Source organism: Physella acuta, unplaced genomic scaffold, assembly GCF_028476545.2.
Source record: "Physella acuta isolate Inbredline_101_S28 unplaced genomic scaffold, ASM2847654v3 ptg001082l, whole genome shotgun sequence".
Taxonomy (NCBI): domain Eukaryota; kingdom Metazoa; phylum Mollusca; class Gastropoda; family Physidae; genus Physella; species Physella acuta.
The window spans coordinates 15441-39508 of NW_026732599.1; the positions used below are offsets into that span (position 1 = coordinate 15441).

Genomic DNA, 24068 nt, shown 5'->3' on the forward strand with positions numbered 1-24068 from the left:
CATGTCACTAGGTAGGTTTAAGGTGGCTACACAAAATATGGTCATGTCACTAGGTAGGTTTAAGGTGGCTACACAAGGTATGGTCAGGTCACTAGGTAGGTTTAAGGTGGCTACACAAGGTATGGTCAGGTCACTAGGTAGGTTTTTTAATTTGGCTACACAACAGGTCACAACGTAGGTTTAGGATGGCTACACAAGGTGTGGTCATGTCACTAGGTAGGTTTTTTTTAAAGTTTGCTACACGACAGGTCAATAGGTAGGTTTAGGATGGCTACACAAAGTATGGTCAGGTCACTAGGTAGGTTTAAGATGGCTACACGACAGGTCACTAGGTAGGTTTAGAATGGCTACACAAAGAATGGTCAGGTCTCTAGGTAGGTTTTTTAATTTGGCTACACAAGGTATGGTAAGGTCTCTAGGTAGGTTTTTTATTTTGGCTACACAACAGGTCACTAGGTAGGTTTAGGATGGCTACACAAGGTATGGTCAGGTCTCTAGGTAGGTTTAAGATGGCTACACAAGGTATGGTAAGGTCTCTAGGTAGGTTTAAGATGGCTATACAAGGTATGGTCAGGTCTCTAGGTAGGTTTAAGATGGCTACACAAGGTATGGTAAGGTCACTAGGTAGGTTCAAGATGGCGACACGTCAGGTCACTAGGTAGGTTTAAGATGGCTACACGTCAGGTTATTAAGTAGGTTTAAGATGGCTCCACAAGGGATGGTCAGGTCTCTAGGTAGGTTTAAGGTGGCAACACAAGGTATGGTCAGGTCTCTAGGTAGGTTTTTTTAAGTTGTCTACACTTCAGGTCACTGTGTAGGTTTAAGATGGCTACACGTCAGGTCACTAGGTAGGTTTAAGATGTCTACGCGTCAGGTCACTAGGTAGGTTTAAGATGTCTACGCGTCAGGTCACTAGGTAGGTTTAAGATGGCTACACGTCAGGTCACTAGGTAGGTTTAAGATGTCTACGCGTCAGGTCACTAGGTAGGTTTAAAATGGCTACACGTCAGGTCACTATGTAGGTTTAAGATGGCTACACAAGGTATGGTCAGGTCTCTATCTTTTTTAAGCTGGCTACACTTCAGGTCACTCGGTAGGTTTAAGATGGCTAATACATCTTTTTTGTTAAATTCCCCTTAGTTTTATTTGGTTATGATTTAGTTCTACATTGGGGAGTGCAGAAGCAGATCAAAAAGGTGGCTAGTCGATACGCAGTTCCCGCCCCCTCCCCGAAAAAAAAAACAATTTGGAAGATCTAAACATTTACCATGTTACCCTCGTCCATTACAAGTGAAGACGGGGTGACTCTATGACGTCATTGAGTGTACGGGTCAACTTCTGAGATGAACTGGTCAACTTTATGACCTCACCTCATACACCATCTTATGACAGGACAAGTCGAGTTGTGTGGTAATGTTTGTTGGATGGCGATATCATACGTTTATCAAGTGATCGTGTGACACTCCAAGGTTAAAATCTTTGTTGAAGCCGTTTAAGTATCACACTCTCATATATCTAGATTAAAAGTGTAACTTCCTAACCAGGTGTTATGGTGGTTGTTTTAAATAAGTAGGCCTGTGTATGTGACCTGGGTCTGATAGCTCTATTTAAATAAAGATTACATAACAACCTAACCAGAACAGAGTTGACAGGGGTTTTAGTGCAGGTACATCCATCAGGAGAATGTGTGACGAGCTCCATCTTGTAACAGAGCAAGAAATCCCACAGCTGCTAGCCTGGCTTGAGCAAGAGTTACCTCAGTCTTACGCGGTGAGTTGTTGACAAACTTGTTGCTAGAATGTAAAACTTCAATTATGACCATATGTAGGCTACTATAATAGTTGACTTCACATGTCTTTTATCACTAACTAGCAGCATATACCGTTTTCAATTAAAATGCCTTTAGAAAATATTCATAACACTAACCTTAACCACAACCAAATAAAAAAGAATCCAAATCCAAACATAATTCTAAACAGAAATATACCCCAATCTCAATCATTATAACTATTCCTATCCCTATCACTATAATTATTCTCTTCCATTTTCACTTTTCTTGTCCCTTTCCATCATACCTAATCGCCATCCTTATCATTATGTCTATAGATATAGCTATCTCTATCCCCCAGTTAGACATATTATTTTCCCTATCTCTTTCCCCTATCCCCTTTAATTTTAACTGATTTTTTCGATTTCCCAATCTATTCCCAATCCGATTTAATTTTCTTTATCACTATCTCTATCCCTTACCTATTCCTGTAGCTATCCATATTATTTTCTTTATTTCTATCGCAATCGTTATTTTAAATCCATTAATTTCATTGTTTCTGTCCATATCCCGTTTAATTTTCTATATCATTTCACCCTATAGATTCCTCTATATAATTCCGTATCAATTTTCCTTTCCTTTATCGTTATTCATATCCCTTACCAATTCCTGTATACCTACACCAAGTATCCACCACATGTATCGACCCCAGCACGTGACGCCCCTGTATTGACCTACCTATCTCCACCCCCAGCTTTACGGTGTTGTCAAAGAAAATACCAGATTAAACTGGCCAGGATATCAGTTCTACACCATCGGATGGCCAAACATACAAGCAGCGGCCACTGGCAATACTGACGTCAACTGTGGGGTGAGTTCGACAAACAGTTATGTGTAGACCAAGGTAGGATAATCCAAGATTGTAAAAAGGGGAAATCACTCTATATGAATAAGTTTTCTCTTTCAGTGTTATGACTACTTTAAAAACAGAGTCCAAATATTTCTGTACGCCCGTGACGCTAAATCAGCGCAGGTTTTGTTGACATCTCCAGGAATTGTTGACTGGAACAAACCGGCCATTTTCCGTGAGTATTGGAAGGATGTTGTCAGGTTAATTAAAGAAGTCAGTTTTTACACTTTTACATGAATTCCATCAAACTATATGAGTAATATAAACTAATTCATTTATTGCAAGTCAAATTGTTTTTATTGAAAATTTTTAATGCTTAATCTGACTTGATCCAGATGCATTTAAAGCAATCGTTGATACGCTTGAAATGCTGGTTCCCAATGGTTCCAAGAAAGCAAAAATTTTCAACCAAAATTGAATATTTTATAACATTTGTGTAATAAGTGCAAATCGACTTCCGGTTTTATTAAGGCTAGAAATAGATAAATAAATAATTACTATTAATATAATAGTAATTTGTTTTTTACTCTCCTTGGTTATTCTGGTTGACTAGAGAGGCTGATGACAGTTTTTGAAAATTTTTGAATTTATGAAATAATTCTAAACGGCTTTTCAACGGTTTATCTTCAATAGAAAAATATGGAAATAATTGTAATTGATGGTTCCCAAACGGCTTTAGGTTTTTAAAAATGTAAATATAATTTTATCGCTTGCCATATTTTTAAAATGATTTTTTCACAAATTTAGTATGATTACATAGACTTATTAAGTCTTTTATCCTTTTCAGGATTCCCAGATACACTAACGTCAGGAATTCATGAATTGTTCCAGTCAAGATTTTCATACGAGCTTCATGAGTTGACGTTTTACACCATGATGGCACAAAAGGATGACGTTATTACAAGGTACATGAATGAAATTAATCATGTCTCTATTTCATGACGCTATACAGCCTACTCATTGTTTAAAAAACTATAATAACTAAAAAAAAAAACTACTAAAAAAACCTATAAAAAACTATAATAACAAATAAACATGCTTTTATATAATAGGCTTAAAAAGCTGGTTCCAAATAGTTTCCAACTAGTTTTTTTGTAGCGTGTATTATTGACAGTATAAGTAGAAATGTACATCGATTTCATTAAAAAAGAGGCCATAGTGCATTTGTCCTCTATACACTCGATATATATATATATATATATATATATATATATATATATATATATATATATATATATATATATATATATATATATATATATAATTTTTTTTAATATATGTGTGTGTGTTTACGACTGCATTACTACACCTTTCATCCGATCGTCATGAAACTTTGGCAATTTGTTGCAAAAACTCCCAGGGAGTTTTCGCATGGATGGTGCCCCGGCAGGGCGCCATTTATTAATCTCTCAATATGGTATATAAAAATAAAAGTCGATTGCGGTTTGACACCGTTCACCCGATCGCCATGAAACTTTGGGGATTTCATTGATTTATTTTTTTAGTCATTGATATACTCAGATAAACTCTAGCTCATTAACGTTAATATTTTGCCACCTGCAGAAGCCAATTACCTGACGACCTGATTATCTCCCCTCTGGAACCAAAACGAGACGGTGCTTGTATGAACTCGACCTGGCCGTATAAAAACGAGCACTCGGAGAAATATATGGAACAACTTGCTCTCCACTTCCCTTCTTGTGGGGTCTTTGATAGGTACGTCGTGTCTTTGATAGGTACGTGGTGTCTTTGTTACGTGGCGTCTTCGATAAGTGGTGTCTTTGATAGGTACGTCTTGTCTTTCTTACATGAGTTAGTTACCCATTAGAGCTGGATGGACTCAGAAACGTTCTACTTATTTGAACCCGGATTCGAACTCGAGACTTTCGGGCTAGCATTCTATCGCTGTAGATAAATCCCAACACATTAGTGTCCTTAGCATAGGGAAATCAAAGATATTTGATGCACTAAATTTTGTCTTGTTTTAACCAGGTCTGGTCAATGTCTAGGTCACGTGGTCGGCACACCACAAGGAACCGTTGGAATTCTTTACGTGGTTCCAGAAATGAGACGTCACGGCCTGGGTCAGATACTGCTACGTGGGATATCTGAGGCTTACTTCGACCTTGACCTCCCGTGTGTTGCCTACTGTCTGACGAATAACATCCAATCCATTAAGTTGTTTGAAAAAGTTGGATTTAAGAATATCGACACAATAAAAGTAATCAGCTACACTCCAACATAACACTACGCTGCATTTCGTGTTGTGAGATGCATTTGACATTCAGTTTATAAGTTGAGGTTTATTTATAGATGTGAAAGAATGACCAATTATTTTATGGGTCAGTTAAAACTTTCCCAAGTAAAAAACAATTCGTGCAGAACCATTTGCAAGTTTCAAGTATTTCTCACATTCACAAAAAAATGTTCCTTATACACGAGTTCATTTATGAGAGACCTTAGGTTGTAACATTTGTAATCAAGTAAATACACTCTGGGATATCACAAGATGAGTTAAAATATTTTGTTGTAATTAGACTATAAGTAAGTTTAATATATCAACTAGTTTCCTTTCGGCTGCTCCTGCGACACTGTTAATTCCAAACTGTATCGGTAACGCCCTGTCTATTGGGTCAATCAGCCGGTTGAGGAAATGGTGCCTGATACATCGGCAACATCTGGTTGTTCTCAACATAGGAACCAGACTTTGTGCTTGAGTTCCAATGCGCAATCATCCTATAGTCTATTAGTTTGGAGACACACACACATATATATATATATATATATATATATATATATATATATATATATATATATATATATATATATATATATATATATATATATATAAACTGTAAAAGGTATAATTGTACCGTTTATAACAGATAAACAATCAGCAAAATGTGTATATTCAAGCGGTAGGAGGTCTGAGTCGCTCCACTACCGAGAATGTAATATAACTAATGGTAAAATAATAACACTAATTACCCATAACAGTATGAGTAGATTTATTATAGAAGATCAACAGTAATATATATGTCATAAGTTGTAAAAAGATTCCCTTTTAAACCTGACGGTCTAAGGGGCAAGTGAAGTAGAGTTCACTTGTTTCTGTGACATCGGCATATGAAGAGATAGTGTTGTCAGCACTATGCCCAGCCGTCTTTATTCTCCCTAACGAGAGTTAGGTACCCATCAGAGTTGGGTGGACTCAGGGACGGTCTACTGACTTGAACCCGGATTCGAACTCGAGGCTTACGTGTTAGAGAGCTAGACCACTCCGTCCCACATCATAAGTTGTACTATTGTCTTAATTGTGGATTTGGATTATACATATACATGACTTTATCAATAGCTTAAACTTCAAGCGAGTACACATGCGCTCGCCTTGTCTATTACAATAACATTGGAATGGTTTGGTCCCCGACCTAGGACGCTGTAAATAGAAGGCATGGCCTACTAAATATTGCTAACATAAATAACGTAGCTAGCGATACACGTGAAGGATAGAACAATGGGGTGGGATATAGTACTAAGAGATAATCATTTAATACAACACAAGTTGAGGGAAATTATAATAAATTTGGATAATAGTAAAATTAAATCAAATGCTGATAATAAAAGACATGCCAATAAAAGGTTGATATAGATTTCTAGTTTCTTAAAATTATCAAATACCGTCTGTAAAGCAGCGATAACTGCTAAATTCTTGGAGACCTTTAACCCACGGTAAGGTTCGCGCACAGGTGGGCTAAGCAAGGGCAGTGGTTAGTTTAGTTAGGTCTTTTTATCGCACCAGCGACGGCCGGTCCCATAAGCCTTTTCGTCTTTGGCGTGAGTCACACTGTAGATCTAGCTACGGAACAGTCTAACGGTCCTGGGATTCCAACTGACCCGGGGGAGGGGGGGGGGGGGAGAGAAGGGTGGAAGAGGCGATGGGGTGTAGAATAAAATTACCGTCACAATATATACATCAGCTGCAACCATGCTTTAAAAATGTCAAAATCATTATTTTAGACGGATTAAGTGCTCATAAAATATGACTGTGTTAGCTAGAAGGATGCCAGGTAAGTTTTATTGCGTGGAGGATCAGAGGAATACCTAGAGGTACATAAAATAATTTTGTCAGTTCCGCAACACTTGGTAAAGGATCAGCCAACTTTATGCCAGTCTCACCTCAACACACCTGCAATGTCTACCCAGGTAATTAGAGACCTGGGGCCAGGAACTTGAGGCAAACACCTCAATGATTTCTTACACCTAGCATTGTTTAGAGAGAGGAACACATGACAAAGATGTGTGGCATGTCTGGATTGGCGAGCTGTATGGCAGCAAGAGAGAGGGGAGGGAATATAAATTATAAATTGGAATAATCAAAAGACTTTTCTGTCAAATAAACAGAATTTTCTTTTTGTTTTAAATTATTGTCTCTAATACCTATCTTCTTCTTCTTCGTTGTTAATTTTAGTGTTGGTAGGGATCCCCTCCAACACAAATTAAGTTTACGTGTCAACTCTCCGTTGAGGCCATTGACTCCGATTTCAGCCTGCTTTTCTTTTTGGATTGGCTTCCATAGCTTTTATCCAACCAAGAACAAACTACAAGGCATCTGCCCGAGATATACCTATGTGATAAACTTTGAAAGAATTTATTTTTACAATATTTTATTATTATTTATTTTAATACTTGCTTATGTGGCATCCCCGTGTACTGAGTTCCTTGGCGAGGCAAGTGGATTTGAGTTGTACAAAAAATCAGTGGCGTAGCGAGGTCGGGTGCCACCTGGTGCGGCACTTAATGGTGTCACCCCCCAGTGGCGTAGCGACCCTTCCTGGGTACAAACTTTCAAATTTTCGATTTGCACCCCCCCTCGAACTTAAGATTTGCACCCCCCTCAAACTTTTGATTTGCACCCCCCTCTATTTTTCTCTATATATTTTACTATTTTTTGCCTTGGTGTCACCCCCCTAAATGGTGTCACTCGGTCCGCACCCCCGCCCCCACCCACTCGTTACGCCTCTGCATAAAATCCAGTACTAAAAAAAAAACTTTAACGTTTCGCACACATTATCATACCTCCTTATACATATATCTGTTTAATATACGCGAGGCTAAAAGGTAAAAATTGTTTTCAGTTTCTTGATTTTATATAAGCATAGACTGAATCGTCAATTTTCAGCCGGACTATGGTGTGGTATCTGTGGTCACTAGGTAGGTTTAAGATGGCTACACCTGAGGTCACTATGTATGTTCAAGATATCTACACAACAGGTCACTAGGTAGGTTTAAGATGGCGGTACAGATTGTGTTACAGAACTGTGTCAAAGTTCGCGTGATGTGACAAAAACGTAATGCTGTGATTTAGATCTGGCTGCTCTCGTTAAATAAAGATTACACAACGACCAGAACCGAGTTGACAGGGGTTGTAGTGCAGGTACATCCATCAGGAGAATGTGTGACGAGCTCCATCTTGTAACAGAGCAGGAAATCCCACAGCTGCTAGCCTGGCTTGAGCAAGAGTTACCTCAGTCTTACGCGGTGAGTTGTTGACAGACTTGTTGAATGTAAAATTTCAATATGACCCGATGTAGGTTACTGTGATAGTTGACTTAAATGTCTTTTATCACTAACTAGCAGCATATACCGTTTTCAATTAAAATGCCTTTAGAAAATATTCATAACACTAACCTTAACCACAACCAAATAAAAAAAGAATCCAAATCCAAACATAATTCTAAACAGAAATATATCCCAATCTCAATCATTATAGCTATTCCTACCCCTATTACTATAATTATTCTCATCCATTTTCACTTTTCTTGTCCCTTTCCATCATACCTAATCGCCATCCTTATCATTATGTCTATAGATAAAGTTATCTCTATCCCTTTGTTAGACATATTATTTTTCCCTATATCTTTCCCTATCCCTTTCGTTTTAACTAATTTTTTCTATTTCCCAATCTATTCCCGATCCGATTTAGTTTTCTTTATCACTATCTCTATTCCTAACCAATTCCTGTAACTATCCATATTATTTTCTTTATTTCTATCGCAATCTTTATTTTAAATCCATTAATTTCATTGTTTCTGTCCATATCCCGTTTAATTTTCTATATCATTTCACCCTATAGATTCCTCTATATAATTCCGTATCAAATTTCCTTTTCCCTATCGTTATTCATATCCCATACCAATTCCTGTATACCAAGTATACATATGTATCCACCCCAGCACGTGACGCCCCATGTATTGACCTAGCTATATCCACCACCAGCTTTACGGTGTTGTCAAAGAAAATACCAGATTAAACTGGCCAGGATATCAGTTCTACACCATCGGATGGCCAAACATACAAGCAGCGGCCACTGGTAGTACTGACCTCAACTGTGGGGTGAGTTCGACAAACAGTTATGTGTAGACCGAGATAGGATTATAAAGAATGTAAAAAGGGGAAATCACTGTATATGAGTTTTCTTTCAGTGTTATGACTACTTTAAAAACAGAGTCTACATTTTTCTGTACGCCCGCGACGCTAAATCAGCGCAGGTTTTGTTGACATCGCCAGGAATTGTTGACTGGAACAAACCGGCCATTTTTCGTGAGTATTGGCTGCTTGTTGTCAGGTTAATTAAAGAAGTCAGGTTTTACACTTTTTCATAAATTCCATCAAACTATATGAGTAATATAAACTAATTCATTTATTGCAAGTCAAATTGTTTTTATTGAAATTTTTAATGCTTAATCTGACTAGATACAGATGCATTTAAAGCAATTGTGAATACGCTTGAAATGCTGGTTCCCAATGGTTCCATATTTTTGTTGCAATAAATCATAATTTTCAACCAAAATTGAATATTTTAAAACATTTGTGTAATAAGTGCAAAATGACTTCCAGTTTTATAAAGGCTAGAAATAGTCAAAGAAATAATTACTAGTAATATAAAAGTAATTTATTTTTATTCTCCCAGAGTATTCTGGTTGACTGGAGAGGTTGAGGACATGTTTTAAAAAAAAAATATTTAATTTGATAAAATAATTCTTAACGGGTTTTCAACGGCTTATCTTCAATAGAAAAATATGAAAATAAGTGTAATCGGTGGTTCCCAAACGGCTTTAGTTTTTAAAAAATGTAAATATAATTCTATCGCTTGCCATATTTTTAAAAAGATTTTTTTCAAAAATTTAGTTTGATTACATTGTCTTTTGAAGTCTTTTATCCTGTTCAGAATTCCCAGATGCACTAACGTCAGGAATCCATGAATTGTTCCAGTCAAGATTTTCATACGAGCTTCACGAGTTGACGTTTTACACCATGATGGCACCAAAGGATGACGTCATTACAAGGTACATGAATGAAATTAATCATGTCTCTGTTTCATGACGCTATACAGCCTACAAATTGTTTAAAAAAACTATAATAAACAGCGTTTATATAACATGCTTTTATATAATAGGCTTGAAAAGCTGGTTCCAAATAGTTTCCAACTAGTTTTTTTGCAGCTTGTATTATTGACAATGTAAGTAGAAATGTACATCGATTTCAGAAAAAAGAGGTCGTATTGCATTTGTCCTCTATACACTATATATATATATATATATATATATATATATATATATATATATATATATATATATATATATATATATATATTTATATATATATGTTTATATATATATATATATACATATATATATATATATATATATATATATATATATATATATATATATATATATATATATATAGTAGTAAATGTGTGTCTGTGTGCGTCTGTGTGAATGACTGCATTACTACACCTTTCATCCGATCGTCATGAAACTTTGGCAATTTGTTGCGAATACTCCCAGGGAGTATTTGCATGCATGGTGTCCCGGCAGGGCGCCATTTATTAATCTCTCAATATGGTATACAAAAATAAAAGTCGATTGCGGGTTGACACCGTTCACCTGATCGCCATGAAATTTTGGGGATTTCATTGATTTATTTTTTAGTCATGAATATATTTAGTATATTTAGATAAACTCTAACTCGTTAACATAAATATTTTGCCACCTGCAGCAGCCAAGTACCAGACGACCTGATTATCTCCCCTCTGGAACCAAAACGAGACGCTGCCTGTATGAACTCGACCTGGTCGTATAAAACCGAGCACTCGGAGAAATATATGGAACAACTTGCTCTCCACTTCCCTTCTTGTGGGGTCTTTGATAGGTACGTCGTGTCTTTGTTAGGTACGTCGTGTCTTTGTTAGGTACGTCGTGTCTTTGTTAGGTACGTCGTGTCTTTGTTAGGTACGTGATGTCTCTATTAGGTGGTTTCTTTGTCCTTGCAATTAATTCCATTTTTTTTTCAATTTTGTTTGATATAAAATACATAAAACCGTTAAATACGAGTCATCAATTTTCAAACCAAGAATATTTAAAAAAAGTAAGTTCCTTTCTCGAACCTGGGGGGGGGGGGGGGGGGGGGGAGGAGGGTAGAGGTCAACAGTTTCCCCTGTTTCTGTTACCTCACAAATGTAGGGAAAGTGTGGTCAGCACTATGCCCAGCCGCCCTTACTTCTTCTTTCATGAGTTAGGTACCCATTAGAGCTGCTGGGTGGACTCATAAACGTTCTACTAAGTTGAACCCGGATTCGAACCCGAGAATTTCTGGTTTGCATTCTAGTAGAGGGGGTGGAAGCAGGCGTTTTGACTGAAATAGCAATGTTAACAGAAAGTGATATTTCAACGCCAAGGGTATGTAATTGAAATCCTCGGCGCTGAAATATCACTTTATGTTTATATTGCTATTTCTGGTTAGCATTCAAGCGGTCTACCGTTAGGTCACGCCCTATCCATTTGTGTCCTTCGTATGGTGAAATCAAAGATTTTTTGAATCAACTAGGTCTGGCCAATGTTTAGGTCACGTGGTCGGCACACCACAAGGAACAGTTGGAATTCTTTACGTGGTTCCAGAAATGAGACGACACGGCTTGGGTCAGATACTGCTACGTGGGATATCTAAGGCTTACTTCGACCTTGACCTCCCGTGTGTTGCCTACTGTCAGACGAACAACATCCAATCAATTAAGTTGTTTGAAAAAGTTGGATTTAAGAATATCGACACAATAAAAGTAATTAGCTACACTCCAACATAACACTACGCTGCAGCTTTCGTGTTGTGAGATGCATTTGACATTCAGTTTATAAGCTGAGGTTTATTTATAGATGTGAAAGAATTGCCAATTATTTTATGGGTTAGTTAAAACTTTACCAAGTAAAAAATATTTCGTGCAGAACAAGGTGCCAGTTTCAAGTATTTCTCAGATTCACAAAAAAATGTTCCTTATACACGAGTTCATTTATGAGAGACCTTAGGTTGTAACATTTGTAATCAAGTAAATACACTCTGGGATATCACAAGATGAGTTAAAATATTTGGTTGTAATTAGACTATAAGTAAGTTTAATATATCAACTAGTTTCCTTTCGGCTGCTCCTGTGACACTGTTAATTCCAAACTGTATCGGTAACGCCCTGTCTATTGGGTCAATCAGCCGGTTGGAGAAATGGTGCCTGATACATCGGCAACATCTGGTTGTTCTCAACATAGGACCCAGACTTTGTGCTTGAATTCCAATGCGCAATCATCCTATAGTCTATTAGTTAGGAGTCATATATATATATATATATATATATATATATATATATATATATATATATATATATATATATATATATATATATATATATATATATAAAAACTGTAAAAGGTATAATTGTACCGTTTATAATAGATAAACAATCAGCAAAATGTGTATATTCACGCGGTAGGAGGTCTGAATATTCACGCGGTAGGAGGTCTGAGTCGCTCCACTACCGGGAATGTAATATTACTAATGGTAAAATAATAACACTAATCACCCATAACAGTATGAGTAGATTTATTATAGAAGATCAACAGTAATATGTATGTCATAAGTTGTAAAAAGATTCCCTTTTAAACCTGACGGTCTAAGGGGCAAGTGAAGTAGAGTTCACTTGTTTCTGTGACCTCGGCATATGAAGAGATAGTGTTGTTAGCACTATGCCCAGCCGTCTTTATTTTCCCTAACGAGAGTTAGGTACCCATCAGCGTTGGGTGGACTCAGGGACGGTCTACTGACTTGAACCCGGATTCGAACTTGAGACTTACGGGTTAGAGAGCTAGACCACTCCGTCCCACATCATAAGTTGTACTGTTGTCTTAATTGTGGATTTGGATTATACATATACATGACTTTATCAATAGCTTAAACTTCAAGCGAGTACACATGCGCTCGCCTTGTCTATTACAATAGCATTGGAATGGTTTGGTCCCCGACCTAGGACGCTGTAAATAGAAGGCATGGCCTACTAAATATTGCTAACATAAATAACGTAGCTAGCGATACACGTGTAGGATAGAACAATGGCGTGGGATATAGTACTAAGAGATAATAATTTAATACAACACAAGTTGAGAGAAATTATAACAATTTGGATAACAGTAAAATTAAATCAAATGCTGATAATAAAAGACATGCCAATAAAAGGTTGATATAGATTTCTAGTTTCTTAAAATCATCAAACACCATCTGTAAAGCTGCGATAACTGCTAATTTCTTGGAGACCTTTAACCCACGGTAGGGTTCGCGCGCAGGTGGGCTAAGCAAGGGCAGTGGTTAGTTTAAAAAAAGGACCTAGGTCATCGGTTACCGGTCCTTTTATCGCACCAGCGACGGCCGGTCCCATAAGCCTTTTCGTCTTTGGCGTGAGTCACACTGTAGATCTAGCTACGGAACAGTCTAACGGTCCTGGGATTCCAACTGACCCGGGGGAGGGGGGGGGGAGAGAAGGGTGGAAGAGGCGATGGGGTGTAGAATAAAATTACCGTCACAATATATACATCAGCTGCAACCATGCTTTAAAAATGTCAAAATCATTATTTTAGACAGATTAAGTGCTCATAAAATATGACTGTGTTAGCTAGAAGGATGCCAGGTAAGTTTTATTGCGTGGATGATCAGAGGAATACCTAGAGGTACATAAAATAATTTTGTCAGTTCCGCAACACTTGGTAAAGGATCAGCCAACTTCATGCAAGTCTCACATAACCACCCCTGCAATGTCTACCCAGGTAATTAGAGACCTGGGGCCAGGAACTTGAGGCAAACACCTCAATGATTTCTTACACCTAGCATTGTTTAGAGGGACAAAGGACAAAGATGCGTGGCATGTATAAATTAGCGAGCTATACGGCAGCAAGAGAGAGGGGAGGGAATATAAATTATAAATTGGAATAATCAAAAGACTTTTCTGTCAAATAAACAGAATTTTTGTTTTTGTTTTAAAAAAAAAATTGTCTTATATACCTATCTTCTTCTTCTTCGTTTTTAATTTTAGTGTTGGAAGGGATCCCCTCTAACACAATTAAGGATACGTGTCAACTAGTTATGCGCCGTTGAGCTCCGATTTCAGCCTGCTTTTCTTTTTGGATTTGCTTCCATGGCCTTTGTCCAACCAAAAATAAACTATAAGGCAGCAGTTGTTTGATTTTGGAGTTGTCTCTCCTAGAAGAGTGGCTGTCCCCAGCTAGCGAGCCACATCTGCCCGAGATATACCTATCTGATAAACGTTGATTGGAAAGTTTTACATTATTTTATTATGACAGTATTTTAGTACTCGGTTATGTGGCACATTGGTGTACGGAGTTCCTGGTAGCGGCAAGTGGGTTTAAGTTGTACTTAAAATCCAGTACTAAAAAAAAAAAAGAAATAAGAAAAAAAATTGTCATGTTATTTGTAAGTGACTTTAACATTTCGCACAATATCATACATCCTTATACACATACCTGTTTAATATACGGGAGACTAAAAGTTAAAAATAGTTTTCATTTTCTTGACCTTATATTAGTGTAGATTTAAATTGTCAAATGTAAGCCGTACTATGAAAAGGTAACCGTGGTCACTAGGTAGGTTTAAGATGGCTACACGTCAGGTCATTAGGTACGTTTAAGATGGCTACACGTCAGGTCACTAGGTAGGTTTAAGATAGCTACACGTCAGGTCACTAGGTAGGTTTAAGATAGCTACACGTCAGGTCACTAGGTAGGTTTAAGATAGCTACACGTCAGGTCACTAGGTAGGTTTAAGATAGCTACACGTCAGGTCAATAGGTAGGTTTAAGGTGGCTACACGTCATGTCACTGTGTAGGTTTAAGGTGGCTACACGTCAGGTCACTAGGTAGGTTTAAGATGGCTACACGTCAGGTCACTAGGTAGGTTTAAGATGGCTACATTGCAGGTCACTAGGTAGGTTTAAGATGGCTACATTGCAGGTCACTAGGTAGGTTTAAGATAGCTACACGTTAGGTCACTAGGTTGGTTTAAGATGGCTACACGTCAGGTCACTAGGTAGGTTTAAGATGGCTACATTGCAGGTCACTAGGTAGGTTTAAGATAGCTACACGTTAGGTCACTAGGTAGGTTTAAGATGGCTACACGTCAGGTCACTAGGTAGGTTTAAGATGGCTACACGTCAGGTCACTAGGTAGGTTTAAGATGGCTACACGTCAGGTCAATAGGTAGGTTTAAGATGGCCATACGTCAGGTCACAAGGTAGGTTTAAGATAGCTACACGTCAGGTCATTAGGTAGGTTTAAGATGGCTACACGTCAGGTCACTAGGTAGGTTTAAGATGGCTACACGTCAGGTCACTAGGTAGGTTTAAGATGGCCATACGTCAGGTCACAAGGTAGGTTTAAGATAGCTACACGTCAGGTCATTAGGTAGGTTTAAGATGGCTACACGTCAGGTCACTAGGTTAGTTTAAGATGGCTACACGTCAGGTCACTAGGTAGGTTTAAGACGGCTACACGTCAGATCACTAGGTAGGTTTAAGATGGCTACACAAGGGATGGTCAGGTCACTAGGTAGGTTTAAGATGTCTACACGTCAGGTCACTAGGTAGGTTTAAGATGGCTACACGTCAGGTCACTAGGTAGGTTTAAGATGGCTACACGTCAGGTCACTAGGTAGGTTTAAGGTGGCTACACGTTAGGTCAATAGGTAGGTTTAAGATGGCTACACGTTAGGTCAATAGGTAGGTTTAAGATAGCTACACGTTAGGTCACTAGGTAGGTTTAAGATGGCTACACTACAGGTCACTAGGTAGGTTTAAGATGGCTACACTGCAGGTCACTAGGTAGGTTCAAGATATCTGTACTGCTTGTGTTACAGAACTGTGTCAAAGTTCGCGCGATGTGACAAAAACGTAATGTTGTGACTTAGATCTGATAGCTCTCATTAAATAAAGATTACACAACGACCAGAACAAAATTGACAAGGGTTTTAGTGCAGGTACATCCATCAGGAGAATGTGTGACGAGCTCCATCTTGTAACAGAGCAGGAAATCCCACAGCTGCTAGCCTGGCTTGAGCAAGAGTTACCTCAGTCTTTATCAGTGAGTTGTTTTATAGACTTGTTGGTTGAATGTAACATTTTAGTATGCCAAGTTGAACTGTACCATATGTCTGGTATATAGGAAACAAACAAACAAATAAATAAATAAATAAATAAATAAATAAATAAATAAATAAATAAATAAATAAATAAATAAATAAATAAATAAATAAATAAATAAATAAATAAATAAATAAATAAATAAATAAATAAATAAATAAATAAATAAATAAATAAATAAATAAATAAATAAATAAATAAATAAATAAATAAATAAATAAATAAATAAATAAATAAATAAATAAATAAATAAATAAATAAATAAATAAATAAATAAATAAATAAATAAATAAATAAATAAATAAATAAATAAATAAATAAATAAATAAATAAATAAATAAATAAATAAATAAATAAATAAATAAATAAATAAATAAATAAATAAATAAATAAATAAATAAATAAATAAATAAATAAATAAATAAATAAATAAATAAATAAATAAATAAATAAATAAATAAATAAATAAATAAACACATACATACATACATACATACATACATACATAAATACATACATAAATACATAAATAAATACATAAATACATAAATAAATAAATAAATAAATAAATAAATAAATAAATAAATAAATAAATAAATAAATAAATAAATAAATAAATAAATAAATAAATAAATAAATAAATAAATAAATAAATAAATAAATAAATAAATAAATAAATAAATAAATAAATAAATAAATAAATAAATAAATAAATAAATAAATAAATAAATAAATAAATAAATAAATAAATAAATAAATAAATAAATAAATAAATAAATAAATAAATAAATAAATAAATAAATAAATAAATAAATAAATAAATAAATAAATAAATAAATAAATAAATAAATAAATAAATAAATAAATAAATAAATAAATAAATAAATAAATAAATAAATAAATAACGAAATAAATAAAAAAATAAAAAAAAAAATTTTATATATATATATATATATATATATATATATATATATATATATACACTACATCGGTCGGCACAGCTGTACGGTGTTGTCAGGGAACATATCAGAACAAAATGGCCAGGTTTTCAGTTCTACACCATCGGGTGGCCAAACATACAAGCAGCGGCCACGGGCCATGTTGACGTCAACTGTGGGGTGAGTGTGACAAATAGACCAAGTTGTGAGATTCAAATCATATAATGGGGGAAAGTTCTCAATGACAAGAAATATGATTTTCCAGTGTTTTGAATTCTTCGACGCTACAGCCCAGCGTTTTCTGTACGCCCGTGACGCTAAATCAGCGCAGGTTTTGTTGACATGGCCAGGATTTGTTGACTGGAACAAACCGGCCATTTTTCGTGAGTATTGGCAGGTTGTCGTTTTATCATCTGACTAGAAAATAAATCTTGGTTTATCAATTAAGCAATGTTAATTAAAGCAAATTTATTACATTTAAATTAAAAAAAAATACAATTAAAATGGGCCGCTGAATTATCTGAAATATTCTTTTGTTTAGTCTTAGCTGATCTATTACGATTTTCAAACATTTCTACCAACTCTAAGGATACTATAAACGCGGTCATTACTAGTCATTTTGAATTTGTTGAATGTTATACATCTTTAATCAGAATTGGCCTAGATAAACATATACAATCGTGAATTATCCTGTTAGGATACAATGTCGAGCTATCTTCTGGAATCCGTGAATTGTTCAGGTCAAGATTTTCACATGTGCCGCAAGAGTTGAAGTTTTACAGCATGTTAGCCCAAAGGGATGACGTCATTGCAAGGTGCGTGCATAAAATTAATCACGTCCATTAGTTTCATGATGCTGTAGACACATGCTGTTTTAAAACAAATTAAAGACTTACTGTAACTTAAAATAATTAACAGGGAAATGTATTTGTTCAGCAGTAATCTTTGTCCGTTAATAATTATTGTAAAACATATGGTCTTGTGATTTTTTATATTTTTTATTTGCAAAATTAATTTGTTGATAAAAAACAGACAGGGGAGAGATGTAATAGTTGTGCATGTGGTCAACATTGAGTTTTGGTCAACATTGTGTATGTGGTCAACATTGTGTATGTGGTCAACATCGTGTAGTTGGTCAACTTTGTGTAGATGGTCAACTTTGTGTATATGGTCAACTTTGTGATTGGTCAACAATGTGTATCTGGTCAACACTGTGTATGTGGTGAACATTGTGTATGTGTTCAACATTGCGTCTGAGGACACAATTATTTATGATGTAGACGGAAAAAAATGCCATAAGTCGGATATTGTATTAATTTATTGCTTTTTTTATTACGTTCATTAATATTTTAGATAAATTTTAACTCAAAAACGTTGTAATATCAACCTACAGCAGACGACCAGTTCCAGACGACCTGATTATCTCCCCTCTGGAACCAAAACGAGACGCCGCCATTCTGAACTCGACCTGGCCGTTTAAAAAGGAGCACTCGGAGAAATATTTAGAGCAACTTATTCTCCGCTTCCCTTCTTGTGGGGTGTTTGATAGGTACGTCTTGCCTTGATTGCAGTCTATTGTCTGACGGCTTTGTTTCTTTACAAAACTACTGTCATGAACATATTTAAACTCATCTCTTGACATAATATAAAAGAGATTTTAGAAAGTGAAAAGGTATCGAGGTGGTATGGGCAAATGGTAAAGCCTGCGACTGCTGACGCTTAAGTCTCGAGTTCGGATAACGAGGTTGGGTCTGTAGGTCGTCCCTGACTCAATTGAGCTCTAATAGGTACCTGACAGGCGTTAGGGAAATTAACGCAAGTGTATAGCGCTGACCATATTATCCTACTGTATGCCGAGTTCATTGAAATAGATGAACTCTACTTCATCTACCGCATGTGTCCATGGCTTGAACGGAAAAGATAATGATAAGTGTACATTATTTCATGTTATAAATTCTGAGCAGTAAAAGTTTTCACGGCTTAACATTTTTAATTAGCTACGGGCTGTATTCTGATTAGTCTGACAATGTATACAAACAGGATACTGTCAGTTTAGGACTGCGGCGAAGACCTTTGTGCATGTTGAATGCTTGCTGATTTTGGATAACAATCAATTCGCGAGATGAAAAAAAAATGACGTTCGAATATACGCCTAATTAAGCAGTTAATTGAGTTAACATCTTCACTTTAAAAAAAAATTGACAATAATGACCAATGTACTGGGTATAAGATATTATCCTTCACGTTCGTTTTTAAATAAAAAAACAAACAAACAAATATCATTTATAAACAGAACCGCACCGACCTATGACAAACAAGAAACATTGATGTGTATGCTTTAACAGTTAAATTCATGCTAATAAGATGTTAAACTACTCAGGTGGTTAATATGATTTGTCTTTTTAAAACACTTGAAAACAAAATTTTCAATAGACTGCATTTGGTCGTTGAAATAAATTAAAATGATGGCGCTTAGTACACGAAATAAATCCCAACATTTTTATCAATTATTTTTACAGTAAACATAACAAAAACAACCAATTAAATACCAGTCCTTTTTTTTCTCCATCAATAAAAATATAAATGCATCTTTGTCTTTAGTATGATGAAATCAAAGATATTTGATGCAAGAGCTTTGTTCTGTCTCAACCAGGGCTGGCCAATGTCTAGGTCACGTGGTGGGCACAGAGAAAGGAAGTGTAGGAATTCTTTACGTGGCTCCAGAAATGCGACGTCACGGCCTGGGTCAGATGCTGCTACGTGGGATATCTGAGGCTTACTTCGACCTTGACCTTCCGTGCATTGGCTACTGTCATGTAGACAACGTCCAATCGATTCGGTTGTTTGAAAAAATGGGGTTTAAGAATATCGGCGCGATTCAACTACTGTTCTATACTCCGGATTAACAATCGATGGCAGCTGTGGTGCTATGTGATGCACCTGTCATTCTGTTTATAAGTTGAAGTTGTGTTTATAAATACGAATATTTAGTAATGTGTTATAGGTATCAGATAAAACTTTACCGTATTGCAAGGCGAATATTTTATGTAGCGCTGAAAATTGAGCCTAAAATTTGCTCATTTTAACACACTATCATTTTGTTTGTAAAATAAATCTTTATGTTATTAATATTATTGCTACTTTTTAAATCCGCTCTCTAATAACACAGATATATTACAATATATTATTGTAATTAGACTAAGTAAATTTGTCATATCTAATCTTGAAATATGTAATTATGATTTATCTAGAAAGATTACTTGCTCATAAGATTTTTGTTTGCTACACTAGACTCTTTGTCAGTTTGGTCGTATTGCTAGACACGTTCAGTCATAGCAACAATTTTAGACCTGTGATCATCAGAAAAAAAGGAAGACAGCCTAGAACAGTCAGGCAACTTTGAATGATGGTCCATGCTGCAACAAGAGAGAAAGGCAATGCTGATTACAAGTTCACTGTTAGACTTGGTGGCCCACGGCGCAGGTGAAGTGGAGCTCAGCTGTTTCTGTGACCTCGGCATATAGATGGGATAGTGTGGCCAGCACTAAGCATGATTCTAAATTAGAACATTAGACAAATTTTAAATACATAAATAAACAAAATGATTGTCTTCATTTTTAAAATATTATTTTATTTACTTGTCTGATTATGTGTGGTAAGAGTTGTTATATTTCCAATTGCTCCACATGTTAGTGCTAGGATTGGTGGCATGACAGTGTACTGAGTACCTGGGTGTGACAGTGTACTGAGTCCCTAGGACGTGACAGTGTACTGGGTGTGACAGTGTACTGAGTTCCTGGGTGTGACAGTGTACTGGGTGTGACAGTGTACGGAGTCGTCCCTGGGTGTGACAGTGTACTGAGTCCCTAGGTGTGACAGTGTACTGAGTCCCTGGGTGTGACAGTGTACTGAGTCCCTAGGTGTGACAGTGTACTGAGTCCCTGGGTGTGACAGTGTACTGAGTACCTGGGTGTGACAGTGTACTGTGTCCCTGGGTGTGACAGTGTATTGAGTACCTGGGTGTGACAGTGTACCGAGTCCCTGGATGTGACAGTGCACTGAGTACCTGGGTGTGACAGTGTACTGAGTCCCTAGGTGTGACAGTGTACTGAGTCCCTGGGTGTGACAGTGTACTGAGTACCAGGGTGTGACAGTGTACTGGGTGTGACAGTGTACGGAGTCGTCCCTGGGTGTGACAGTGTACTGAGTCCCTAGGTGTGACAGTGTACTGAGTCCCTGGGTGTGACAGTGTACTGAGTCCCTAGGTGTGACAGTGTACTGAGTCCCTGGGTGTGACAGTGTACTGAGTACCTGTGTGTGACAGTGTACTGTGTCCCTGGGTGTGACAGTGTATTGAGTACCTGGGTGTGACAGTGTACCGAGTCCCTGGATGTGACAGTGCACTGAGTACCTGGGTGTGACAGTGTACTGAGTCCCTAGGTGTGACAGTGTACTGAGTCCCTGGGTGTGACAGTGTACTGAGTACCTGGGTGTGACAGTGTACTGAGTCCCTTGGTGTGACAGTGTATTGAGTACCTGGGTGTGACAGTGTACCGAGTCCCTGGATGTGACAGTGCACTGAGTACCTGGGTGTGACAGTGTACTGTGTCCCTGGGTGTGACAGTGTATTGAGTACCTGGATGTGACAGTGCACTGAGTACCTGGATGTGACAGTGTACTGAGTCCCTGGGTGTGACAGTGTACTGAGTCCCTGGGTGTGACAGTGTACTGAGTACCTGGGTGTGACAGTGTACTGAGTCCCTTGGTGTGACAGTGTACTGAGTACCTGGGTGTGACAATGTACTGAGTCCCTGGGTGTGACAGTGTACTGAGTCCCTTGGTGTGACAGTGTACTGAGTACCTGGATGTGACAGTGTACTGAGTACCTGGATGTGACAGTGTACTGAGTCCCTGGATGTGACAGTGTACTGAGTCCCTGGGTGTGACAGTGTACTATCCCTGGGTTTGACAGTGTACTCAGTCCATGGATGTGACAGTGTACTGAGTACCTGGGTGTGACAGTGTACTATCCCTGGGTGTGACAGTGTACTATCCCTGGGTTTGACAGTGTACTCAGTCCATGGATGTGACAGTGTACTGAGTCCCTGGGTGTGACAGTGTACTATCCCTGGGTGTGACAGTGTACTATCCCTGGGTGTGACAGTGTACTATCCCTGGGTTTGACAGTGTACTCAGTCCATGGATGTGACAGTGTACTGAGTACCTGGATGTGACAGTGTACTGAGTCCCTGGATGTGACAGTGTACTGAGTACCTGGATGTGACAGTGTACTGAGTCCCTGGATGTGACAGTGTACTGAGTACCTGGATGTGACAGTGTACTGAGTACCTGGGTGTGACAGTGTACTGAATACCTGGGTATGACAGTGTACTGAGTACCTGGGTATGACAGTGTACTGAGTACCTGGATGTGACAGTGTACTGAGTACCTGAATGTGACAGTGTATTCAGTCCGGGGGTGCAGTTATAGGCGTTGCAGTATAATTACTTAGGCCTATATTGTATTAATCCAGTTCTGAAAACAAACAAAATAACAAAGGAAAAAAAAAACGGTAGTCACATTGAAATGTAGGTGCACCTTAACCCCCAACCCACATTTTCTTCTTCTTACATACTTACTAGTTCAATATACATGAGGCTTAAAATGAAAAGCTAGCGTAGACTGATACGACATATGACATCTGTACTATGTAGTACAGGTGTACCTGTAGTTGTTTTTAACCTTAGTCCAGGTCAGGTCACTCGGCAGGTATGGAGGCTACAGAAAGTGTCACAGAACTGCATAGTTCGTGTGCAGGTGTCAGTAACTTAATTATGTGACATGGTCCAGATAGCTCTGATAAAGATGACATAAAGTCTGGAGCTGATCAGATGAACAGTGTTGTAGTGCGGGTACATCCACCAGGAGAATGTGTGACGAGCTACATCTTGTAACAGAGCAGGAAATCCCACAGCTTCTAGCCTGGCTTGAGCAAGATTTACCTCAGTCTTTCTTGGTGAGTGGTCAACAAGGTAGAGCGTTTGACTGCTAACGAGAAGATCTCTAGTTGTTTATAGACCGGTTGCATGATATACCTCGGTCTTTCTTGGTGAGTAAATCTGACCAATGACCAAAAATGGAAAATGAAGCAAGTAAGAAAAACCTGTTAAACGCACTAAAAAAAAAAGGAAAAAAAGCCGAGACATATAGGCCTACTTTAACTTTAAAAGTAAAAGCATTGTGCGATAAAATGTGATAAATTAATGATATCAACGGGAGAAACTTAAATCACACAAATTAACCATACTGAAACTGATAACAGCACAACAACATAGACTAGTGCCTAGCAATTTTCACAGAAAACCACACAAGATAAACTAGTGCCTAACATTTTTTCACGTTACTAAGTTGAATCAACATAGTTACCAAAGTCGCAATACAGCGTTGCTATGAAGAAATTTAAGTTATGTTTTCCCCTGAAGTGACGCAACTATCCGTTCCCAGTTTTACCACGTTGTAAAGCAACATATCAGAACAAAATGGCCAGGTTTTCAGTTCTACACCATCGGGTGGCCAAACATACAAGCAACGGCCACGGGCCATGTTGACGTCAACTGTGGGGTGAGTTAGACAAGTTTTAGGTTTAGACGTTTTAGCTTTAGACGTTTAAGCTTTAGAAGTTTTAGCTTTAGAAGTTTTAGCTTTAGAAGTTTTAGCTTCAGAAGGTTTAGCTTTAGAAGGTTTAGCTTTAGAAGGTTTAGCTTTAGACATTTTAGCTTTAGACGTTTTAGCTTTAGAAGTTTTAGCTTAAGATGTTTTAGCTTTAGATGTTTTAGCTTTAGAAGCTTTAGCTTTAGAAGTTTTAGCTTTAGAAGTTTTAGTTTTAGAAGTTTTAGCTTTAGAAGTTTTAGCTTTAGAAGTTTTAGC

At 37.2% G+C, this 24068-nt stretch overlaps 2 protein-coding genes across 3 annotated transcripts; both read left to right on the plus strand.

Annotated features, from left to right (window-relative positions):
* Window positions 1-1626: 1626 nt before the first annotated feature.
* Window positions 1627-5186, plus strand: LOC131955591 (uncharacterized). The gene is made up of 6 exons (XM_059319766.1): window positions 1627-1770; window positions 2523-2639; window positions 2736-2853; window positions 3466-3583; window positions 4242-4394; window positions 4671-5186. Exons 1-6 carry the CDS (start codon window positions 1684-1686, stop codon window positions 4921-4923), a joined length of 846 nt encoding a protein of 281 aa, XP_059175749.1. The 5' UTR covers window positions 1627-1683; the 3' UTR covers window positions 4924-5186.
* Window positions 5187-8058: 2872 nt separating this feature from the next.
* LOC131955592 (uncharacterized) lies at window positions 8059-20143 on the plus strand. 2 transcript variants are annotated; one of them, XM_059319768.1, is made up of 6 exons: window positions 8059-8216; window positions 8955-9071; window positions 9161-9278; window positions 9907-10024; window positions 10740-10892; window positions 19795-20143. In XM_059319768.1, the coding sequence occupies exons 1-6, from the start codon at window positions 8130-8132 to the stop codon at window positions 20045-20047; spliced, it is 846 nt and encodes a 281-aa protein (XP_059175751.1). In that variant the 5' UTR covers window positions 8059-8129; the 3' UTR covers window positions 20048-20143. The 2 variants fall into 2 exon arrangements, with proteins under 2 accessions (XP_059175751.1, XP_059175750.1); XM_059319767.1 differs by lacking the exon at window positions 19795-20143 and adding an exon at window positions 11568-12081.
* The last annotated feature ends 3925 nt before the right edge of the window (window positions 20144-24068 follow it).